This window comes from Antennarius striatus, chromosome 15 (assembly GCF_040054535.1).
Source record: "Antennarius striatus isolate MH-2024 chromosome 15, ASM4005453v1, whole genome shotgun sequence".
Classification (NCBI taxonomy): domain Eukaryota; kingdom Metazoa; phylum Chordata; class Actinopteri; order Lophiiformes; family Antennariidae; genus Antennarius; species Antennarius striatus.
The window spans coordinates 9,701,948-9,719,130 of NC_090790.1; the positions used below are offsets into that span (position 1 = coordinate 9,701,948).

General features: G+C 38.1%; 1 protein-coding gene across 2 annotated transcripts in view; it reads left to right on the plus strand.

Annotated features, from left to right (window-relative positions):
• trabd2a (TraB domain containing 2A) overlaps positions 1–16,286 on the plus strand; it is a 56,718-nt gene extending 40,432 nt beyond the window's left edge. For both annotated transcript variants that reach the window (XM_068335073.1, XM_068335074.1), the window contains 3 exons: positions 8,989–9,079; positions 11,385–11,657; positions 14,774–16,286. In XM_068335073.1, coding sequence (XP_068191174.1) covers positions 8,989–9,079; positions 11,385–11,657; positions 14,774–14,972 — 563 coding nt within the window. In that variant the 3' untranslated portion in view covers positions 14,973–16,286. The remainder of the gene's footprint in view (positions 1–8,988; positions 9,080–11,384; positions 11,658–14,773) is intronic.
• The last annotated feature ends 897 nt before the right edge of the window (positions 16,287–17,183 follow it).

Here is a 17,183-nt window from a genome sequence, read left to right on the forward strand (position 1 = left end):
TGAGCTAAACAAACCACCTCCTCCATTATTCCTGTCACATTTCCCCATGACATTAGCCATTATAAATTTCACTAAGATGCTTTTTAACAGATCATCAGTCTTAAACCTTTGTCTGGGGAGATGACATTAGCCCTAGAAACCTCAAGATACAATGAGATAATGAATCAGCTCAGATAAGAGGTTGTCCTGAAATGAAAAGTTACAGATTAAATGCGGAACTCAGATTCCCCCCACCGCAGCAGGAGCTTCATTATGTTTCAGAGTTTTAGGTCACATCTCTTTCACCACTCAGATTTCTTGGTGTAGTTGAATGTAAAACAATTGCATAACAAACTGAGACACCGCCTAAAGCAGCATCGACTCCTGTTTTGTATAACAGACTTTGTACAGACACTACCTAAAGACTCCCACGGGAGACGTGTTGAAGTCATAAACTAAGGGCCTTTAAGGATGCTCATCTCCTCAGTGATCAAACTCTGGCATCTGACAGCTTAACACTCCTCAGTTGTGCGTGCCTCTTCTCTTTATTCATGTTTTTCTTTCCATGATAAATTCACCAATTGATATCAGGACTCAACCAGCTCTGCTGCTTCTGCCTCAGTCTGTCTTGAATTATCTTGTTTTTTGTCTGTGTCTACATCCTGTCCATTGTTTTTGAATCTGCTTGAACCCCACACACACACACACACACACACACACACACCTCCTTCAACAGCCTGTGTCTGTGAAATCGTGATTGGTATCAATTTTACAACAATGAATGACTGACCTATTGACTTCGTCTATCCCTAAACTGTACGCCTCACCATGGTTTAGAGAAATAGAAAGAAGTGTTTTGGTAGAGGTTGAGATGTTAGCATTCTTTGGCTTGACTTTAGAACATCTAATTTCATGGAACAGAGGTGTATTTTTTTTTCAGATTCTCACAGCCGTATCACAGCTGTCTTTTACCGCAGCCTCTTCACGTTACTGTTATCTCACTTTCAGAAGCGTATAGTGGGGGAAATTGAATTTGTTGGATTCAGAGCACGCACTGTGCACAATGTTGATTCAAGATCTGTCAGCAACTATAACAATGACTTTAATACTTTGCTGTGATGAAGTCAAAACAGGGGGTGAAAAGCATTTTACTGTGTAAAATCACAACTGCTGCAAGACGGCACAAGATAGTGTCTTATTGTGCCGTTCCCAAGCCCGGATACGTACAGAGGGTTGTGTCAGGAAGGGCATCCGACGTAAAACTTTTGCCAAATACATTGGTAGAAGGCTGCGGAGTTTTGACCTGCCAGGCAGGAGGCCTAGAGGGAGACCAAAGAGGAGGTTTATGGATGTAGTGAAAGAGGACATGAAGGTAGTTGGTGTGAGAGACGAAGATGCAGAAGACAGGGTTAGATGGAGACAACTGATTCGCTGTGGCGACCCCTGAAGGGAAAAGCTGAAAGGAGAAGAAGAAGAAAAAGATGATGAGAAAGAACAAGATATGAATTGCTAAAGGTTTCAATATGAGAATACAAGGCAAAATGTGAGATTACATAGTATGAGTACAATTATCTGTCACATGTACAAATCACTTTTTTGAATAGAGCATTAATTAAATCAATGAGATGTGAACACATTGAGCAATTTAAATTATATTTATACAATTTAATATATCATCAAAGATCAAACAGAAAACCCCTCTAAAAGTGCGGATTCAGGGATTTCACATGCGCAGCATCACATTTATATTTGTGGCCATTAAATACCATTTGATAGAGAAAAAATAGAAATAAAGAAAAATTAATAAACATTGTCAGCGATTTTCGAGCAAATTAAAAACATTTTTAAAGTAACTAAATGATATTCTCTATTTAATTGAAGTATTTTTTCAACAGATATCAAAAGCAGTATTTTTTTTGAAAGACTATCACTGAAAAATATATTGTTTCATTTTTCTTGTTATTTTTCCTTTCATCTGTGATTTGGAAATTTAAAGAAAATTGATAGAATTCAACTGTAAGTTCAAACAAATCCACGTCTTTTTTCTTTAAAATCTGTGTGTTGGTGTTAATATCATCTGTTCCAGATGGATTTTCCCCCTACATCTTCTTTTTACTTTACACATACTGAATAAGTTTTTCATCCAGGATGCAGTGTAAATGTAGATTTAGAGCTTTCATAAACTTTGATATATGTTTGAAAGAAATGACATCTTCTTCACCAAGGCTTGTACAGTAAGTCATTAATGACTGAGCAGCAGAAGCACTAAAATAACATTTAGGGGTTTAGTTTAGCTCTGTTAAATGAGAGTGCTCTGGTTCTATGTCAGTCTATGTTCTTATACCCTTAGCCATAAGTGTGCTAAATCATACACAGTTTTGTTTAAAGTGAGAGAGTACAAAGATGAGAGCTTCAACAGACTATAACTAAAAGTTAATTGCCATTTGAGTAGGGTTTTGACTGGTTTGAGCCATTAATTTTGTCTTTTTTTCTTGTGACTAAAGTTGAATTTGTGGGCTTGTATGCAGAGACACTAAACTCAATATGTCATGGTTCTGATTCCTTTTTCTCCTATTTTATTATAGTGTCCTTATACTTCAGGATTTTGGATCAAAATGATAACATATAGCTCCATTTAATGTCATACTAAATTGATTCCAGGCAAAAACAGCCATTTTTTAAACAATTTTTCCACAGCACATTAAGTGGGAAAGACTCTTGGTGCCTGCCGGGATGAACACTACAGTAACATCAAGAGGCTTTCCTCAACACCACATGTTGGCTATGGTACATAGATTATGAAACTCTCACTTAACAGAACTGAAGGAAATTAATTGCTGCTGTCAAGTAATTGAATTGTGGTCAGAATCTCTGTACACAAAACAGTCAGGGCTTCTCTGCTGCATTCGCGTCCTGTCGGCATCTTGTCTAAGATAGTTTTAGTTAGTGGGAAGGTCCAGATGGAAATATCTCAACTACTTGATGGATTGCCTTGAAATTCTGAAACCAACATTCATTATTCCAAAGGGATGGATTCTATGCACTGCCACAAACCCATTCTCCAGCTCTGCTAGTAGCTTGATACTTTTGTCTTTAAATAAAATGCCTCCACAAGAATCAGACGAATAGCTACCATCCTTCCTAGATTATGTATCCTAATGACTTTGATTGCACTGAACCTTTCATCAGGTCATAATTTACTTTTTCCAATAGTTGATGAGCAAAAAATGTGTCATCTATGTCTCATGTAACTTCATATGTTTCTATTTGCTGCAAAAAAAACAGTGTTTTAACATTGTCCATCTGACTATTATAGCATGCTGGTATTAGCGTGCCATTTAAAGGGAGGCTGTCTACAAACATATCTTCACAGAGCTGCTAACTTGGCTCCAGACTCTTCTTATTAAGTGTAACCTGCTTTTGATAGACACGCCAACAGGATCATATGGTTGTCCTTATCTGTCTGTGTGTAGCTACAGACTAAATACAATGCATCTCCTCCAACGGTGATGGATAACTAATGCATTGTAGGGACCTTAAGGGTGTGTCTTCAACTCAGTTATAGAATTATTAGCTTCAGTTTTCACAATATTTTTCTCATCTTGACCTGCCTTTGAGGTTATAATCTATTCACATCAGCACAAACTAAGTTATAGGGGGGCGTCCGTCAACTTTCTATTTACTAATATAATAAATTGTAAATAAAATATGCAAAAATTCAATATTTAACCAAATGCTTGATTTTTATCTCACCGCAAATGATTAAAAAAGAACAAGTATGACGGAAGTACGTATTTGCAAAGGCACCAGTGTAACTACTTTACATTTTGTTGCAATTATTTAATCATATCTGGCTCTGTTTTGAGACCGTTGCGTACAGCTCCCTGTTCTTTTCAAACAAATTGCTCCTGACTGATAGAAGATGCGGTTTCACTTTATTCCTTGGAGCAAATGTCGACGACAAGCGAAAAACACAAATGGTATGATTCAACCAGGATGAGGAAAAGTGCTATGTAAGCGGAGCTTATGATTCAAGACACTCGATATGTGGGTTAACAGAGAACTGGCATTGTTTGGGAAACACCATGCGGAGTGTGGGATGGATAACCAACAATCTTTCTGCTATTTTCTGCGCTATTTTCACGTGACTGTCTGTTTAACGGATGGCTGCGTGTCCGTCTCTGTTAAAAACTGAGGTTTTATTCATCTGCTAGCAGCTCGGCAACCAAATCAGTGATTTTCCAATAAAATCTCAGCCTGGTTAGTGCCGCTGATGTCATAGAAATGTCAACTCTTTAAATTCAGTTCATTATTTAGTATCAACAATAGTTTGAATAGCTTCAGTCTTGTTTTTCTTTACAATTCTTTTTTTTCTTTCTGTTTGCACTATAATTCATGCATGACTGAGATTCATAAAAACCACATTTGCACAAGAAAGCCTTAATGTTTGCCCAATTTTTTTAGATGATATTCATGTCAAAAGTTAAGTCTGAAGAAAAGTTACTTCTGGGAAGCAACAAAATAAAATAGCCTTTTCTGTCATCGTCCTCTCCAAGAGAAAATTTATTCAGTTAGTGATTAGTATTGATTATGGGGACCAGGTTTCAGCTTACTAGCTGGGAACATGTGAATTTGAACAACTAGTAAAGGCTACACGAGGCTGCCTTTGTCGTTTGTTTATCTAGCATGCTGTAATGTTATGAGGACTGCTGCTCGGGTCATAGTTACAAGATCTAATGTAAATATTAATGTAAATGGAAAGGGAATGCTATTTAAGGCTTAGCATCTGTTCTTATAATTTGAGCTGTCAATTGTGGAGGGTAAGTCCTTTGAAGGTCAGCTGCTGACATGCATCTCATCTGGAGTTACTCTTGACTTAGTGGAGGTTTTATTCAAGTTAAGTGCAAAGTCAAGAAGACGTCATGGATGTTTTAATTTTAAAGCCTATTACTCCATCACTAGGACAGCTTTGTAGGCATGAAAAGCAGGCAGGTGAGTGTGACTGTCTTCCTCTAAGGAATGAAGTTCATTGTAACCAAAGTAGGTGTTAATCACAGATGCTTCAAAGAGGAATTTAAAGACCTGCTTTCTTATTTGGGGATACATCCCTGTTTCAGCAAATATATTCACAGTGAAAAAACAATCTTTTGTTGTTGTTGTTGTTGTTGTTGTTGTTTTTACAGTATAACAATTTTATAAACATAGAATCTGTAAATTGCTGCAGCTGGCATGTTTCCTTTGTTATGGTTTTATGACCTTAATATCATAAATTTAAGGACAAAGATAGTATTTTGAATCCTGAAAAAATGCTGGACCCACGAAGATTTGGGTCACAAACCTGATCGTCGGTTTATAAATCCTGGCTTCTCTTCAGAAATTCTCTTTTATTTTGTTTATTAGGGTCATGGAGTCAGGTTGGGTTTTTATCTGGTGCATGTTTTATATTAATTATAGGATATATAATAAACTGTTCGATCTAACATGTCATTTTTGTGTGGCACAAACAGACCACCACCAGATCATTACGGACAGACTGTAATGGACTGCTACTGCAGCTGTCACTTCAGAGGAGAAGCTTGTAAAATGTCTGCAACTTTGTATAACCATGACATGAGATAATGTGTGACCTTCTAAACAAGTGGTCACATGTAAAAGTTTTGCTGCATGTTATGTTAGCTGTGAATGAGAGCTTTCAGGGCCGTCCCTGGACTTTATCTCTACCATCTTCCCTCCCTCGGAGCGGTTGGGCTCTCATACAGTTGACATATTGTGCATTGACACAAATCTTATTGGCCCATTTCGTAGATTTAAAATGTATGAAATTGGCCTAAATAAATAGTCTGAGACATATATGTATGTCAGATGTCACTCCAGCAGTGGCTTGGACCCGAATATCAGCTTCTAGGAGCAACCAAAATGAACATGACTCCCCTGGAACCTAAAATAACACTGAAGTGACATATTGTTGGCATCGAGCCGGAAAATAATCCCTCGATCAAGACAATTACAACAGATGTATAAACACGTAGCAGGGGAAGAAATCCAGTTTTCACAGTACAAGAATCACAACTGTACAGAACAGAGCAACAAGCATGTTTTCATTTTGAATTGTCATGAGAATAATAATGAGCAGAATTAAACAACTCTATGAGTCAGCATGTTTGACAAGGTCATCCAATGAAAACATCTGTTTTTATTGGATGACCTTGAAAACAGAGTCAAACATGTTGACTCCATGAGTCATCATGTTAGACAAGGTCATCCAATGAAAACATCTGTGAAACCATCTTAATACAATGCAGGAAAAAAAAGCCACACTATTTACCTGTGAGTTCCGTGGCACAAGCATTTCCACAATTGCGTGTTTCATTTTGAAGAAACTATGAAGCATTTAAGTAGCAGAAAGAAGCAGAGAATAGTGCAACATGTCATTGTGAGAGTTCTAAAATGAACTTCTCTTACTCATGATGTTGAAATACATTAAATGAGATGGACAGACGGACAGACACATTTTTAGATGGAAGGAGAAACCAGAAAATCATGCCAGTTACTATATTCATACACTTTGTGACAATAAAATTTAGAAAATAGATCAATACAATTTAAGAAGCTATTTCTGTCTCACATTCTTGTAACAAGTCACCTGATATACTGTATATAAGTCTGAGAGTTCACATCAGTTGCTAATATTAGTTGCTAATATTTTCAGGGCGTATAAACCAAAACTTATGTCTTTTTTCTGGGCGATCAGTCACTTTTCATTAAAAATGGCTGTATTTAGTTTTTATTTGTGACTCCATGACTGAAAGCTTGTAGCAGGTTTTTGCTTTTAACACAGATTTTTTCAAAGAATAATAAATCCTCCCAAACACAAATTGTCCATATTGTGAGTCCAGTTTACTCAATACAATCTGTGAATTTTACAATATCAATAGTGCCAATGACATTCAACCTGATGTAAAATGAAAAAAAAAAAAAAGTTTGGAGAAGATAGACCTTAAGGAAAATGTTGTTTCTATAATTATCTTGAGCTCACATAAGAAATTTCCTGATTCATTTTTAAATGTTTAAAAAAATGTTTCTTATTGCCCTTAACTACTATCCAGTCATTAAGTATAGGACTACTTTTTGGTTCGGCTCTTCAAACCACACTCTCAGCACCCCCAGACTCATTGAAGCCTTTGGGGACATGTCAGAATTGATGGCTTACCTCCTATTAGAATTTGTGTATTGTTATGTGTGCACATCCTTTGAAGGTTTTGCAGTCCGCCCACCCTTCTGTGGCCTTTCATTGTGCTGAACAGCTCCATTTGTCCCACCTTAATCCCCTGACGTAAACTCACATAAATCACATAGAACTGTTTCTAAATGTGGGCAGGCTTGAAAACTGTGGCTGTCTCTGTGTCCCGCTCTGGTTTCAGTTCCCATTGAGTGTTTTAGAGCTGCTGGGTATTCATTTAACTCACCACCTGTATTGATAGTGATTTCAGCTCAAAGTACAATATATGCACCAATCTTTCACATTGTAACTGTTTGCTGTTCTCACACAGGAGCTTTTAGATGATGTAGAGTGGCAATTTACACACAGCACCTATACTCATGCTATTTAACATGCCCATGCTTAAAACTTATGACTGGAAGTATTTTCCAGGATGCACACCAGGATTCTTTTAAGGTTGTTCTTACCCACAATCCTCCTTGCATTGGAAGGTTAATGTAAGTCCCAACATGTCTTAGCGCATTATAAGATAACGGAAGTTACGATGCAACTGTGTGCTGCATGTAAAAGTGCTGACTTTGTTAGTGAAGCTGTAGTGTGTGCTAAAAGAAAAAGGTATTTGATGTATAACCCAAAATATACAATGGAAAGAAAGTGAAGAGCTCATATTTTGTAATTGACTCTTTTTTCAGTCTCAATTTTCTTTCTCTCTTCGACACTGATTAGGCAAAATGAATAAAGTTATTAAAGTGTAAACCATTTCACATGTTGACAAAACCCTTGACATTAGTCCCTTTCTATATTTATTACCTACACTGATAGCGTTATTGATCACTTATTAGTTCTAGAGATTGGACAGCATCGTGGCACCTATAGTGCACTGGGGCCAGCCCCTGTCTGACTATGGCTTGGGGCCAGATTAAAGTGCCAGTGTTCATGTTTACTCAGCTCTATGGTGCCACGGCTGAGCTGGCCCAGACAATGGCCCCCGGCTCCCCCCTTGTCACAGCGAGGGGAAGAATGGAGACCTCTTGACATGGCAACCTGAAGCCTCACTGCCCCCACTTCACATCGCTGAGATGGTCAGAGTGAGAAAGGAAGGAAGAAGGGGAATTAGCGATAAGGACGAAGGTGAATGGAGAAATGAAAGTGGAGGTGGAAGAAAGGAGCCGGTATTGATCGAGAACAGAGGAAGAGAAATAACTGTGCTATGATAAATTAATAAATTCTCTCCATGAAGAAAAGAGGTGGTATAAAATTTTAAAAAATAGGGTTCAGAAAGAAAAAAAACCATTCAGGAGTCAGAAAATAGAAAAAGATATGCAAAAAAAAATCATCTCATAGTAGGAATGTACATCTTACATCTTCAGTCATCCCAAACATTCTCTGCCAGTGTTGAATTTTGAGTAAGTCACCTTTTTGCTTTCTTGCCAAGACTTCCACAAGAAGATTAACACCAGATATATCTGTTTGTAACCGTATGAACAACGTTTTGGACATCCAACACCCAAATGACATGACTACTGGGAATCTATTCTCCCTCCCAGAGCTCATTGTGTGTGTGTGTGTGTGTGTGCGTGCGTGCGTGCGTGTGTGCGTGCGTGTGATGTTGTTGTTGTTATAGTACAGGTCATATCTCACTTATTTCATCTTTATAGTATGTGCTGGTTGTAAACCAAGCACACATCTTAACACTTGTCATCCTCTGAACCCGTGCGCTTAGAAGGACAGGAAACATTACTCAAATTAACTTTCAGCAAAGGTCAATTTTATCCTTTTCTTGGTTTCAGGTCATTTTCTTGGCAACAATACGGTCATTGATGTGCTTCGTCGCCAGGGGTACGAGGTGGTGCACACTCCTGCTGGGCAGCCCATAAACAGGTAAATTTACTGCTAAAGTGCCATTAAGCAAACACATACATCATCAAGTGACACGTGTAACTGCACCGCGTTTGTTATTGCAGCAAGACATGTAAATGAAATCCAGAGCTATTGTATGAGCTCCTAATTTTTCCAAATCAATGAAATATTTCCTTTTAAATCTTAAGTGGTACTTAAACGCCACCCTGAACCACTTTCTCTGTTAGGAGCTGCATGGAAACAATTCAGTCAAATCTCAAATAATGCAGCAAAATGTCAGCTGAATCTGCGTGAGACCAAAGTCATAATGAAAGATATCCAGTCGTGTTAGTTGGATTACTTTGAATTGATGTTTACAGCATAAGAGACAGAACTGTGCGTCTGTTTCATTTATTGATGATAGTTTTCCACAAAAGCAGAAGAAATGTCTGGGACTTGAGAAAAGACAGATAAAAAATATATCAGAATGTCAGAAACACTGAAATTATCCATAGATGTAAAACTCAAAGGTTCATATTTTATCACTTAAATGGGTTTCATGTCCCGGCCACATGATAAAGACCAACTGCTGCCTCATCGCCCAGACAGAAATATAATTCTCTCAACTTTTTCACTGACTTGGAATGGGTAATTGTTTTCCAAGTAAGCAAAACTCCATAGTTGATCTGTGTTCATTTAGAGACCCAAAACAGATGTGAAAATCCAACTTCAGCTCTTGTGAGAAATCGGCCTTCTGCAAATAATCAAATTCTGCACTCACTAGTTATCTGTTGAATGATTCTCTGACTTTTGAGGTCTCGCTCTCTCCAAATGTCCCCGAACAGGAGTGTTTCTTTTATCACCACATTTAAAAAGTTTGTCAGGTTAATCAATGAGCTTGTTCTGTGACAAAATGAACTCTTGGTGTTTATGTCCATGATGAGGAGCTACCCTTCAAGAAGGAGCTTGTTCTGATGTGGGAGGTAGAAATCAAAGATAAAGATATAGTCAGTCCTGTTGATATTTCAGGAATTTTAATTAATTGAATTTAAGTTTTATGGCGATAAAGTTTACTGACTCGCTCATTCAACTAGAAATTGTTGCAATTATTTAATTGACTTTAAGCAATTTTAGCTCACCAGAATCAGTCTGACACTTTATCAGAGCGGTATTATTCGCTTAAAGCTCAAAGACAGACAGGCCGTCGTTGTGAAACAGTTTCACGAGTCGTCAAAACTGCATCTTAAAAGGAGACACACCAACAACTTTTCATCAAGGTGACCAACTTTCCTCTACCCTGCTGTTGCTACCTAACCAACTTTTATTAAATCAGTGTGAGTTTGTCAGGGTAGATACACCCGATTCTCTACTGACTAAGCAGTCAGAGGGAGTGTTAACTACACTGAAGCACTTTATTGTACTGCCGCCAGTGCTGACATTTAAGGTCAAAAGATTAACAACTTTAAGTAGCAAGCTTCAAAATGTCTGTGAAATCAAAGGAGTCATATCATCTGAGACACTCTGAAATATTGGTGCAAAGCAAAAGAGCTAAAATGAGTAAAAGCATTGAATTAACACAGATGAACATTTTAAAATTATTCTGTCATCGACATATTCAAAACATTTGTGAAAAGGAACCTGAAGCGCTTTCATGTTTATCATGAATTGTAGCTGAGTGACTGAGCTGCAGTTGTGGATTGTGAACTAAATGTGGACTTGAGGAGTGGCGTGCGGTGTTGAGATGGCTATAGGGATCGTACATTCAGATGTTTTGGGGATGTGGAGGGATACGTATGATCGCGTTTCTTCTTTTTCATTGGGAGCTTGTATTTTTCTTCTCCCATGTCCACCATGTAGATCATAGTGTAGATAAATCTTATAAAATCCCCACCAGCCATCGGTGAAGTGTTGTTGAAAAGGCCAACCTCAGCAGAACTCAGGCCTCCTGCTGTGAAGCATGTCATGCAGTCTACCATGGTACACTGCGGGTGGCTATCTCACTTTAGATCTATGTTTTGTGTGTTGTGTGTGTGTGTGTGTGTGTGTGTGTGTGTGTGTGTGTGTGTGTGTGTGTGTGTGTGTGTGTGTGTGTGTGTGTGTGTGTGTGTGTGTGGTGGGGAAAAAGGGGTGAATGATGGAGTGAAGCCAAATCCACCACACAAAGTCTCTAACGTGGGGTTATGAGCTTCTGGCTTCATGCATGGTGACGATTAAAGATTGCTGACCTCATTAGAGACGATCAGCAAGTCATTTTGAACCAAGCTGACTTTTTACTCCTGAACTTTACATTAGATTGAATTGTTCATCTGTTTCTTTTAAAAAATAAAATGGTCTTATGTACAACCAGGAGATCATCGACCAGACTTGCTCCACCAGAGTCTGATGATCCCCATGATGAGTCTCTTCTACTGGAGCCTTTCCTCCACGAGCTTCCCCACAAAGAGGACGATCATGGCCTTCCCCTGGAGGATCATTTGCTGCCACACATGCTCCTGCCACCCGATAGCTTGGAGCTACTGGAGAAAGCAGAAAGGAAAATGCTTAAGAAAAGGAGGAGGAACAAGCAGAAGAAACAGCGGCACCGGCATTTTAATGATCTCTGGGTTCGCATGGAGGAGAGGTAAAAGTTTAAGGGGGAAGAATGTTTTCATCTGTCGTCAGCGGTGTGTCTGTCTTGTTTCCTGTGAAAACACAATATAAGAGACTATATGCCCCAGGTAGGGAGAAAAGAAAGACTTTTGAAAAGAAAAAAGATGTGACAGAGGGAAATTGGACTTGTGTAATGCAGCCTTTCCTCCTATATAAGAATAAAGCTGACACTTCCTGGCACGGTGCTGCAGGCTCAAACAGCCACCATATCACATCACCATGATCGTCATGCAGTCTGCACACAATTCAGCACATAAACATACACATGCAGTTTGGTATGAGTCCAGGCTAGTTCCGACCTGGTATGAGTGTCATGGATGCAAAAATAGCAGCCTGGGAATTCCTACCAAGTATCCGGTTTTGGTCTCATGCTAGCTCCAGGCAGGGACTAACCAGACTACAATACCAGCTCACCTTTCAGACTAAAGAGGAGACCTCTACACAAGGTGTGGTCGGTCATATTGACATGTCTCTCTGTTGCAAGGATAACATTTGACATTTTTGTTCATATGAAGTTTATTTGCAAACTCCATCCTGTGCTGTCCCAGGACGGGGAGGAGATCTTCAGATAAACCAGATGAAGTGAATAACTTGCTTTCTTAAATATTACTTTTGTATTTCTAAGATAAGCTTGATATGACCAGCTGTCCATCCTATGTGGACATCTTTCCTGTCATTCTCTGTTCTGGTGACAGTTTTTCAGCTGTTAGCACACGTAGGTTGGAATTAGCACAACAGTTAAGAGACATGCAGGTCAGGTGAATGGGAGAAGCCTCTTGGATGAGAGGTGAAATGTCTTCAAGAAACTTTCTTAAACTCCAGCTGTGGATACCCATCTTGTGAAAAATAAATAAATAAATGAATTAAAAAAAAAAAAAAAAAAAAATATATATATATATATATATATATATATATATATATATATATATGTATATATATATATATATATATATATATATATATATATATATATACACATAGGCGGCGCAGTGGTTAGCGCTGCTGCCTCACAACACGGCGGACCCGGGTTCGAGTCCCGCTCTGTGCAGAGTTCGCATGCTCTCCCCGTGTCTGCGTGGGTTCTCTCCGTGTTCTCCGGCTTCCTCCCACCTCCAAAAGCATGCGCTTCGGGTTAATTGGCCGGTCCCGAATTGACCATAGGAGTGAGTGTGTGTGTGATTGGTTGTTTGTTTCTATGTGGCTCCGCGGTACACTGGCGTCGTGCCCGGAGTGTCCCCCGCCTCATGCCCTGAGACTGCCAGGATAGGCACTGGCTACCCCGCGACCTGCGTTAGCGGATTAAGCGGGTTGGAAAATGAATGAATGAATATATATATACACACACACACAGGTTTTTTCAAAATATTCTCGACTCGCATACTGGGATAACTTATAGTTTATTAGGAACAGGTAAAACGCTGTAAATGAACTCATCCATCCAAGAATGTTGGCAGGAAAGACAGTTTCTATAATATAGTCATTTATTTGCAGTATGTAATGCTATTGGACTTTTGAGTTGTGCTCTGATTGTGAGGATGGGTCACACTTGACAAAAAACATAAGAAAATAGGAGTTGTCATAGATACTTATGTAGCGCGATTATCGAGAATTAAAAACATTTGGAATTAGGGAAAGATTGTGAATAGAAAGGAGTTTTGAGAAGTGGAAATCTTCAGTACTCTCTTAAGATCGCACTTCTTTTAACACGTATCCCAGCATGCATTTTTCCATGTACAGTATGCCCCATTCCAAATTGTGGAAGGAAAAGTCCAACCATGTAGAGACTGTTCTTCGCGTGAACAGAGGGGGTTTGTGAACGTTTGTGTACATTATGTCTGCAGAAATGTTTTCACTCTCTCTGCGAGAGCCTGTATTTCGAGCTGAAGGGAAACAGACTGTGTACACGATACAAAGTGTACACGGCGCACGTCATTGTATATTTTAACGTCTGAAAAGGTGGTGGAGTGAGAAAGAGAGGTGGAGATGGAGAAAAAGAAGAAATGAGTAAGGAGTAATGTATCATACCTGGTTTTCTGATATCTAAATAAACCTAATCCCCTGAACTTTTCAATCATTTAGGAATATTAAAATAAAGTACAGGTTAGATTAAAAGCTGCTGCTTGATGTAAAAATCATTTTCCATTAAGATTTATGAGTCAAGCCAAAAACTACAATCAATGTTCACTGCTAAACAGATTTCACAGAAAGTATCTGTGAGTCCTGGGAACACGAGTTGAGGTTATTTGAGATGGTGAAAACACTTGATTTGAATCTACCAACAAGTTCTTGTTTGATTCTGGAGAGGATGTTTTGGAATACTGTTTTGAAAAAAATGCTGTGCCATCTTTCAGGAAATGACTTGGTGGAGCTACTCAGTGATCTCTCTGTCTGGATGCTTATTTGTGTGGTGATTTCTCTCATCCATTGTTGGCTCTAACGCGGCATATCTTGGCCATCTCATTTTATATGGGTGGTTCACTGTCTGAGCTTTTCCAAAACTATCACTCCATCAGCCAGGAGTATGTAGTCTGCCTCTAACTATACTCTCATTCATCCGCAGACAAATGAGAATAAACTAAGGACGGATAATTCATTTCCAGTTTTTTATTTGTGATAAATGAGTTCTTACTTGTCTTCATGTTGCACTTGTCAAAATAGCTTTCCCAGCAGAATGGAAATCCAGTAAAATGTAAAAAAAACCACACATTTCTTTAATTTGAAAGTTATATAGCTGTGTCACGGCCTTGCTGCAGCCAACTGGTATCCAGAGGTCGTAACTTCAGGAACTGGTGCGTTTGTTTTGTTTGGCCTTTCCTGCGAAGTCTCCACATAAAACAGGAGAGTAGACATTATTTAATTGCCAGACTTTTTAGAAAAGAGATGGAAAAACAGAAGTAAAGCCAGCCAGTCAGTAGCAGGCAGGATATGTACTATTAGGAAATGATAAAGGAAAGTAGATCAGACAGTTTTTTGGCAGATTTTGGCTGATTGGTAAGGCCGATAAGTTAGAGAACATTTCAAGCTGAAATAAGATAATAATTGTTTAAAAAAACCTTTAAACTTGTTATTTTCTTATCTTCTCCACAGTACCAATGTCCAGTCTCCACCTCCCCCACTGGTTCGCATCATCAACGGTTACATCACGGTGCAGCCGCACAACAGAGTCCACAACCAGTACAACCACCATCACAAATCCTCAGCAACATCATTGTCGTGCTGCCCATCTTCATTCATCTTCCTCTGCATATGGCTCGCAGTCCAGATGTGGAATCTGACTCTCCAGTAGAACATTTATGAACATAAAAACACTCAGCCTCCATGATGAACTCTCACTTATTGATGTGTCATCAGTGGTGCATCATAATACCCAGAGAGAAGATGCCGACTGTCAGAGACAAAATACATGGATGTAAGGATGTGAAGCCAGCGCTGATTCTCACCTCATCCTGAACCTGCTGCCTGTCGGTTGAGAGAAATCATGTAGAGAATGGATGATGCTTAAAAAGTGAGAGGCTGTAAGGATAGATTTTTTTTTTTTTCATAAAGATTTCCTTTATTTTAAACACATAACAACAGGTTACATCAGGGAATACAGTAGGAAGTATTATGGGATAATCATCTCACCACACTACAGGTTTTATGAGATCTTTCACATGGATGAGAATATGAGATCTCAGTATGTTCAAGGTAATGCTGAATATGAGATAACTGTGTTCTGTGTGTCTGCGTGACAGAGACTTTGTGTGTGTGTGTGTCTGTGATTGTGTGTGTGGAACCTACACAGTTTATCAGCTCTTGAATACTGCCCCCAACCCCCCCCCCCAGCCATCCAATGAGGTGTTCCTCCCTAATCTTAATTTATTCTTCCATTTTAGAAGAATCTGTGTAAAGTTGCATTGATGCCTACTAGGGAGGGGAATTGTACATATTGTTTCTAAATGTCTAATGTATTTTAGAATTATATAAATGAAGCTTATCCGAAGTTTTCGTGTTGGTTATATAAATATATAAATAGAAATGCAGTATATTTTTTAACACAACACCATAGCCTATTGGATGTCTCACTGAAAGTAAACTTTTGGAAAGGATATTTGATTGTTTTGTACTTCGTATGTTTCAGTGTTATCACTTGCTTTTCTCCTTGCGTTTGCTAAAATGACTCATGTAATGTGCTTTTTGGAGGGATTTTTTTTTTTTTACATAGAGATGCTTTTTTTAATTTATTTAATTGCTATAGTTTTGGTTTTGGACAAATGAAACATTCATAATGTTTCTCCAAAGTTCTCTTAAATCATGATTGATTTAAAGAACTTATGACAAACATGACCTGGATGAATGAGAATCTTCAGAAACATTCAGTGTTTTTTTTTGTTGTTTTTTTTCCAGTCAGTACAATGCTTAATTGTCATACTGCAAATGCTCTCAAATATTTCAAATGCGTACAATAGTGATGATAAATCAGTTTAAGGACATGAGGCTGTCTGCACAGAGGCTCCATGCAGCATAGAGCTTTAGGTCTTTTGTGATATCAGATGATTGTAATAGTTACCTTGACAACAATAAAGTATTTATTTAGACTGAATATAATTGTACTGCTCATGCTTTCTATTTTTTCTGTTCATTAAATGTTTGTGTTTGTTTATATGAAGCTTTCTTTCTTTTTTCAGTCATTATTTTTGAAAGTAGTGCAAGTAGGATATTTTCAAACCTTAAAAGAAAAGATATTTCAAAGCTTCTACAAACAATATTTACATATTAACAGTAGATCAAACATCTATTTTTGACTGTTTTACCCCAAACTGAAATTGCTGTATTTTATCTTCAATTTAATTCAATTTAATTCTTCAATTCTTTAATTTGAGTAATTGAGTATAATTGCGTATTTATTTAATGCTGTGTTTTCAGAGATAACTGAATTTTTAAAATTTATTTTGTGATGTCCACATGTATTGAAAAAAAATTGTCTAGTTTTTCATCATTTTGTAATATAATACAGTTACACAGTGTTCTTGTTTGCATGCATCCTTGCGTCTTTGACACACATTTTTTACAGGGATGCACGATTATCAGACAGTGTGACACAAGCTTTAAATCCACTTTCATTCAACAAAAATATTCACAATTTTTCTATTTCTGCACTTAATTTTTGAACCCGGAAATCAACATTATATCTTGATCTATTGCGAGTTTCTCGCGTAAGTTTCTCGTCATAAGACTCACCTACGTGATTCTGTCTTATTAAAATCAACCAAACTGCAACACGATGTCTGTTTGTTTTACAAACTGCACTGACAGCGAGGAGTTAGTTAGACCCTCCAGAGTAATTATAAGCATCATGTTGGGTTTGTCTGTCTGTTAAAGGGCTTTGAAATGTCTGCTGATGTGATTAAGCACTATACAAATAAAGATTGATTGATTATCACCATGCCTCCGAAAAAGATGCAAAAGTTAGAGAAAAAGCGAGTGACAATGAGTGCTTTCTTGCATAAAAGACAAT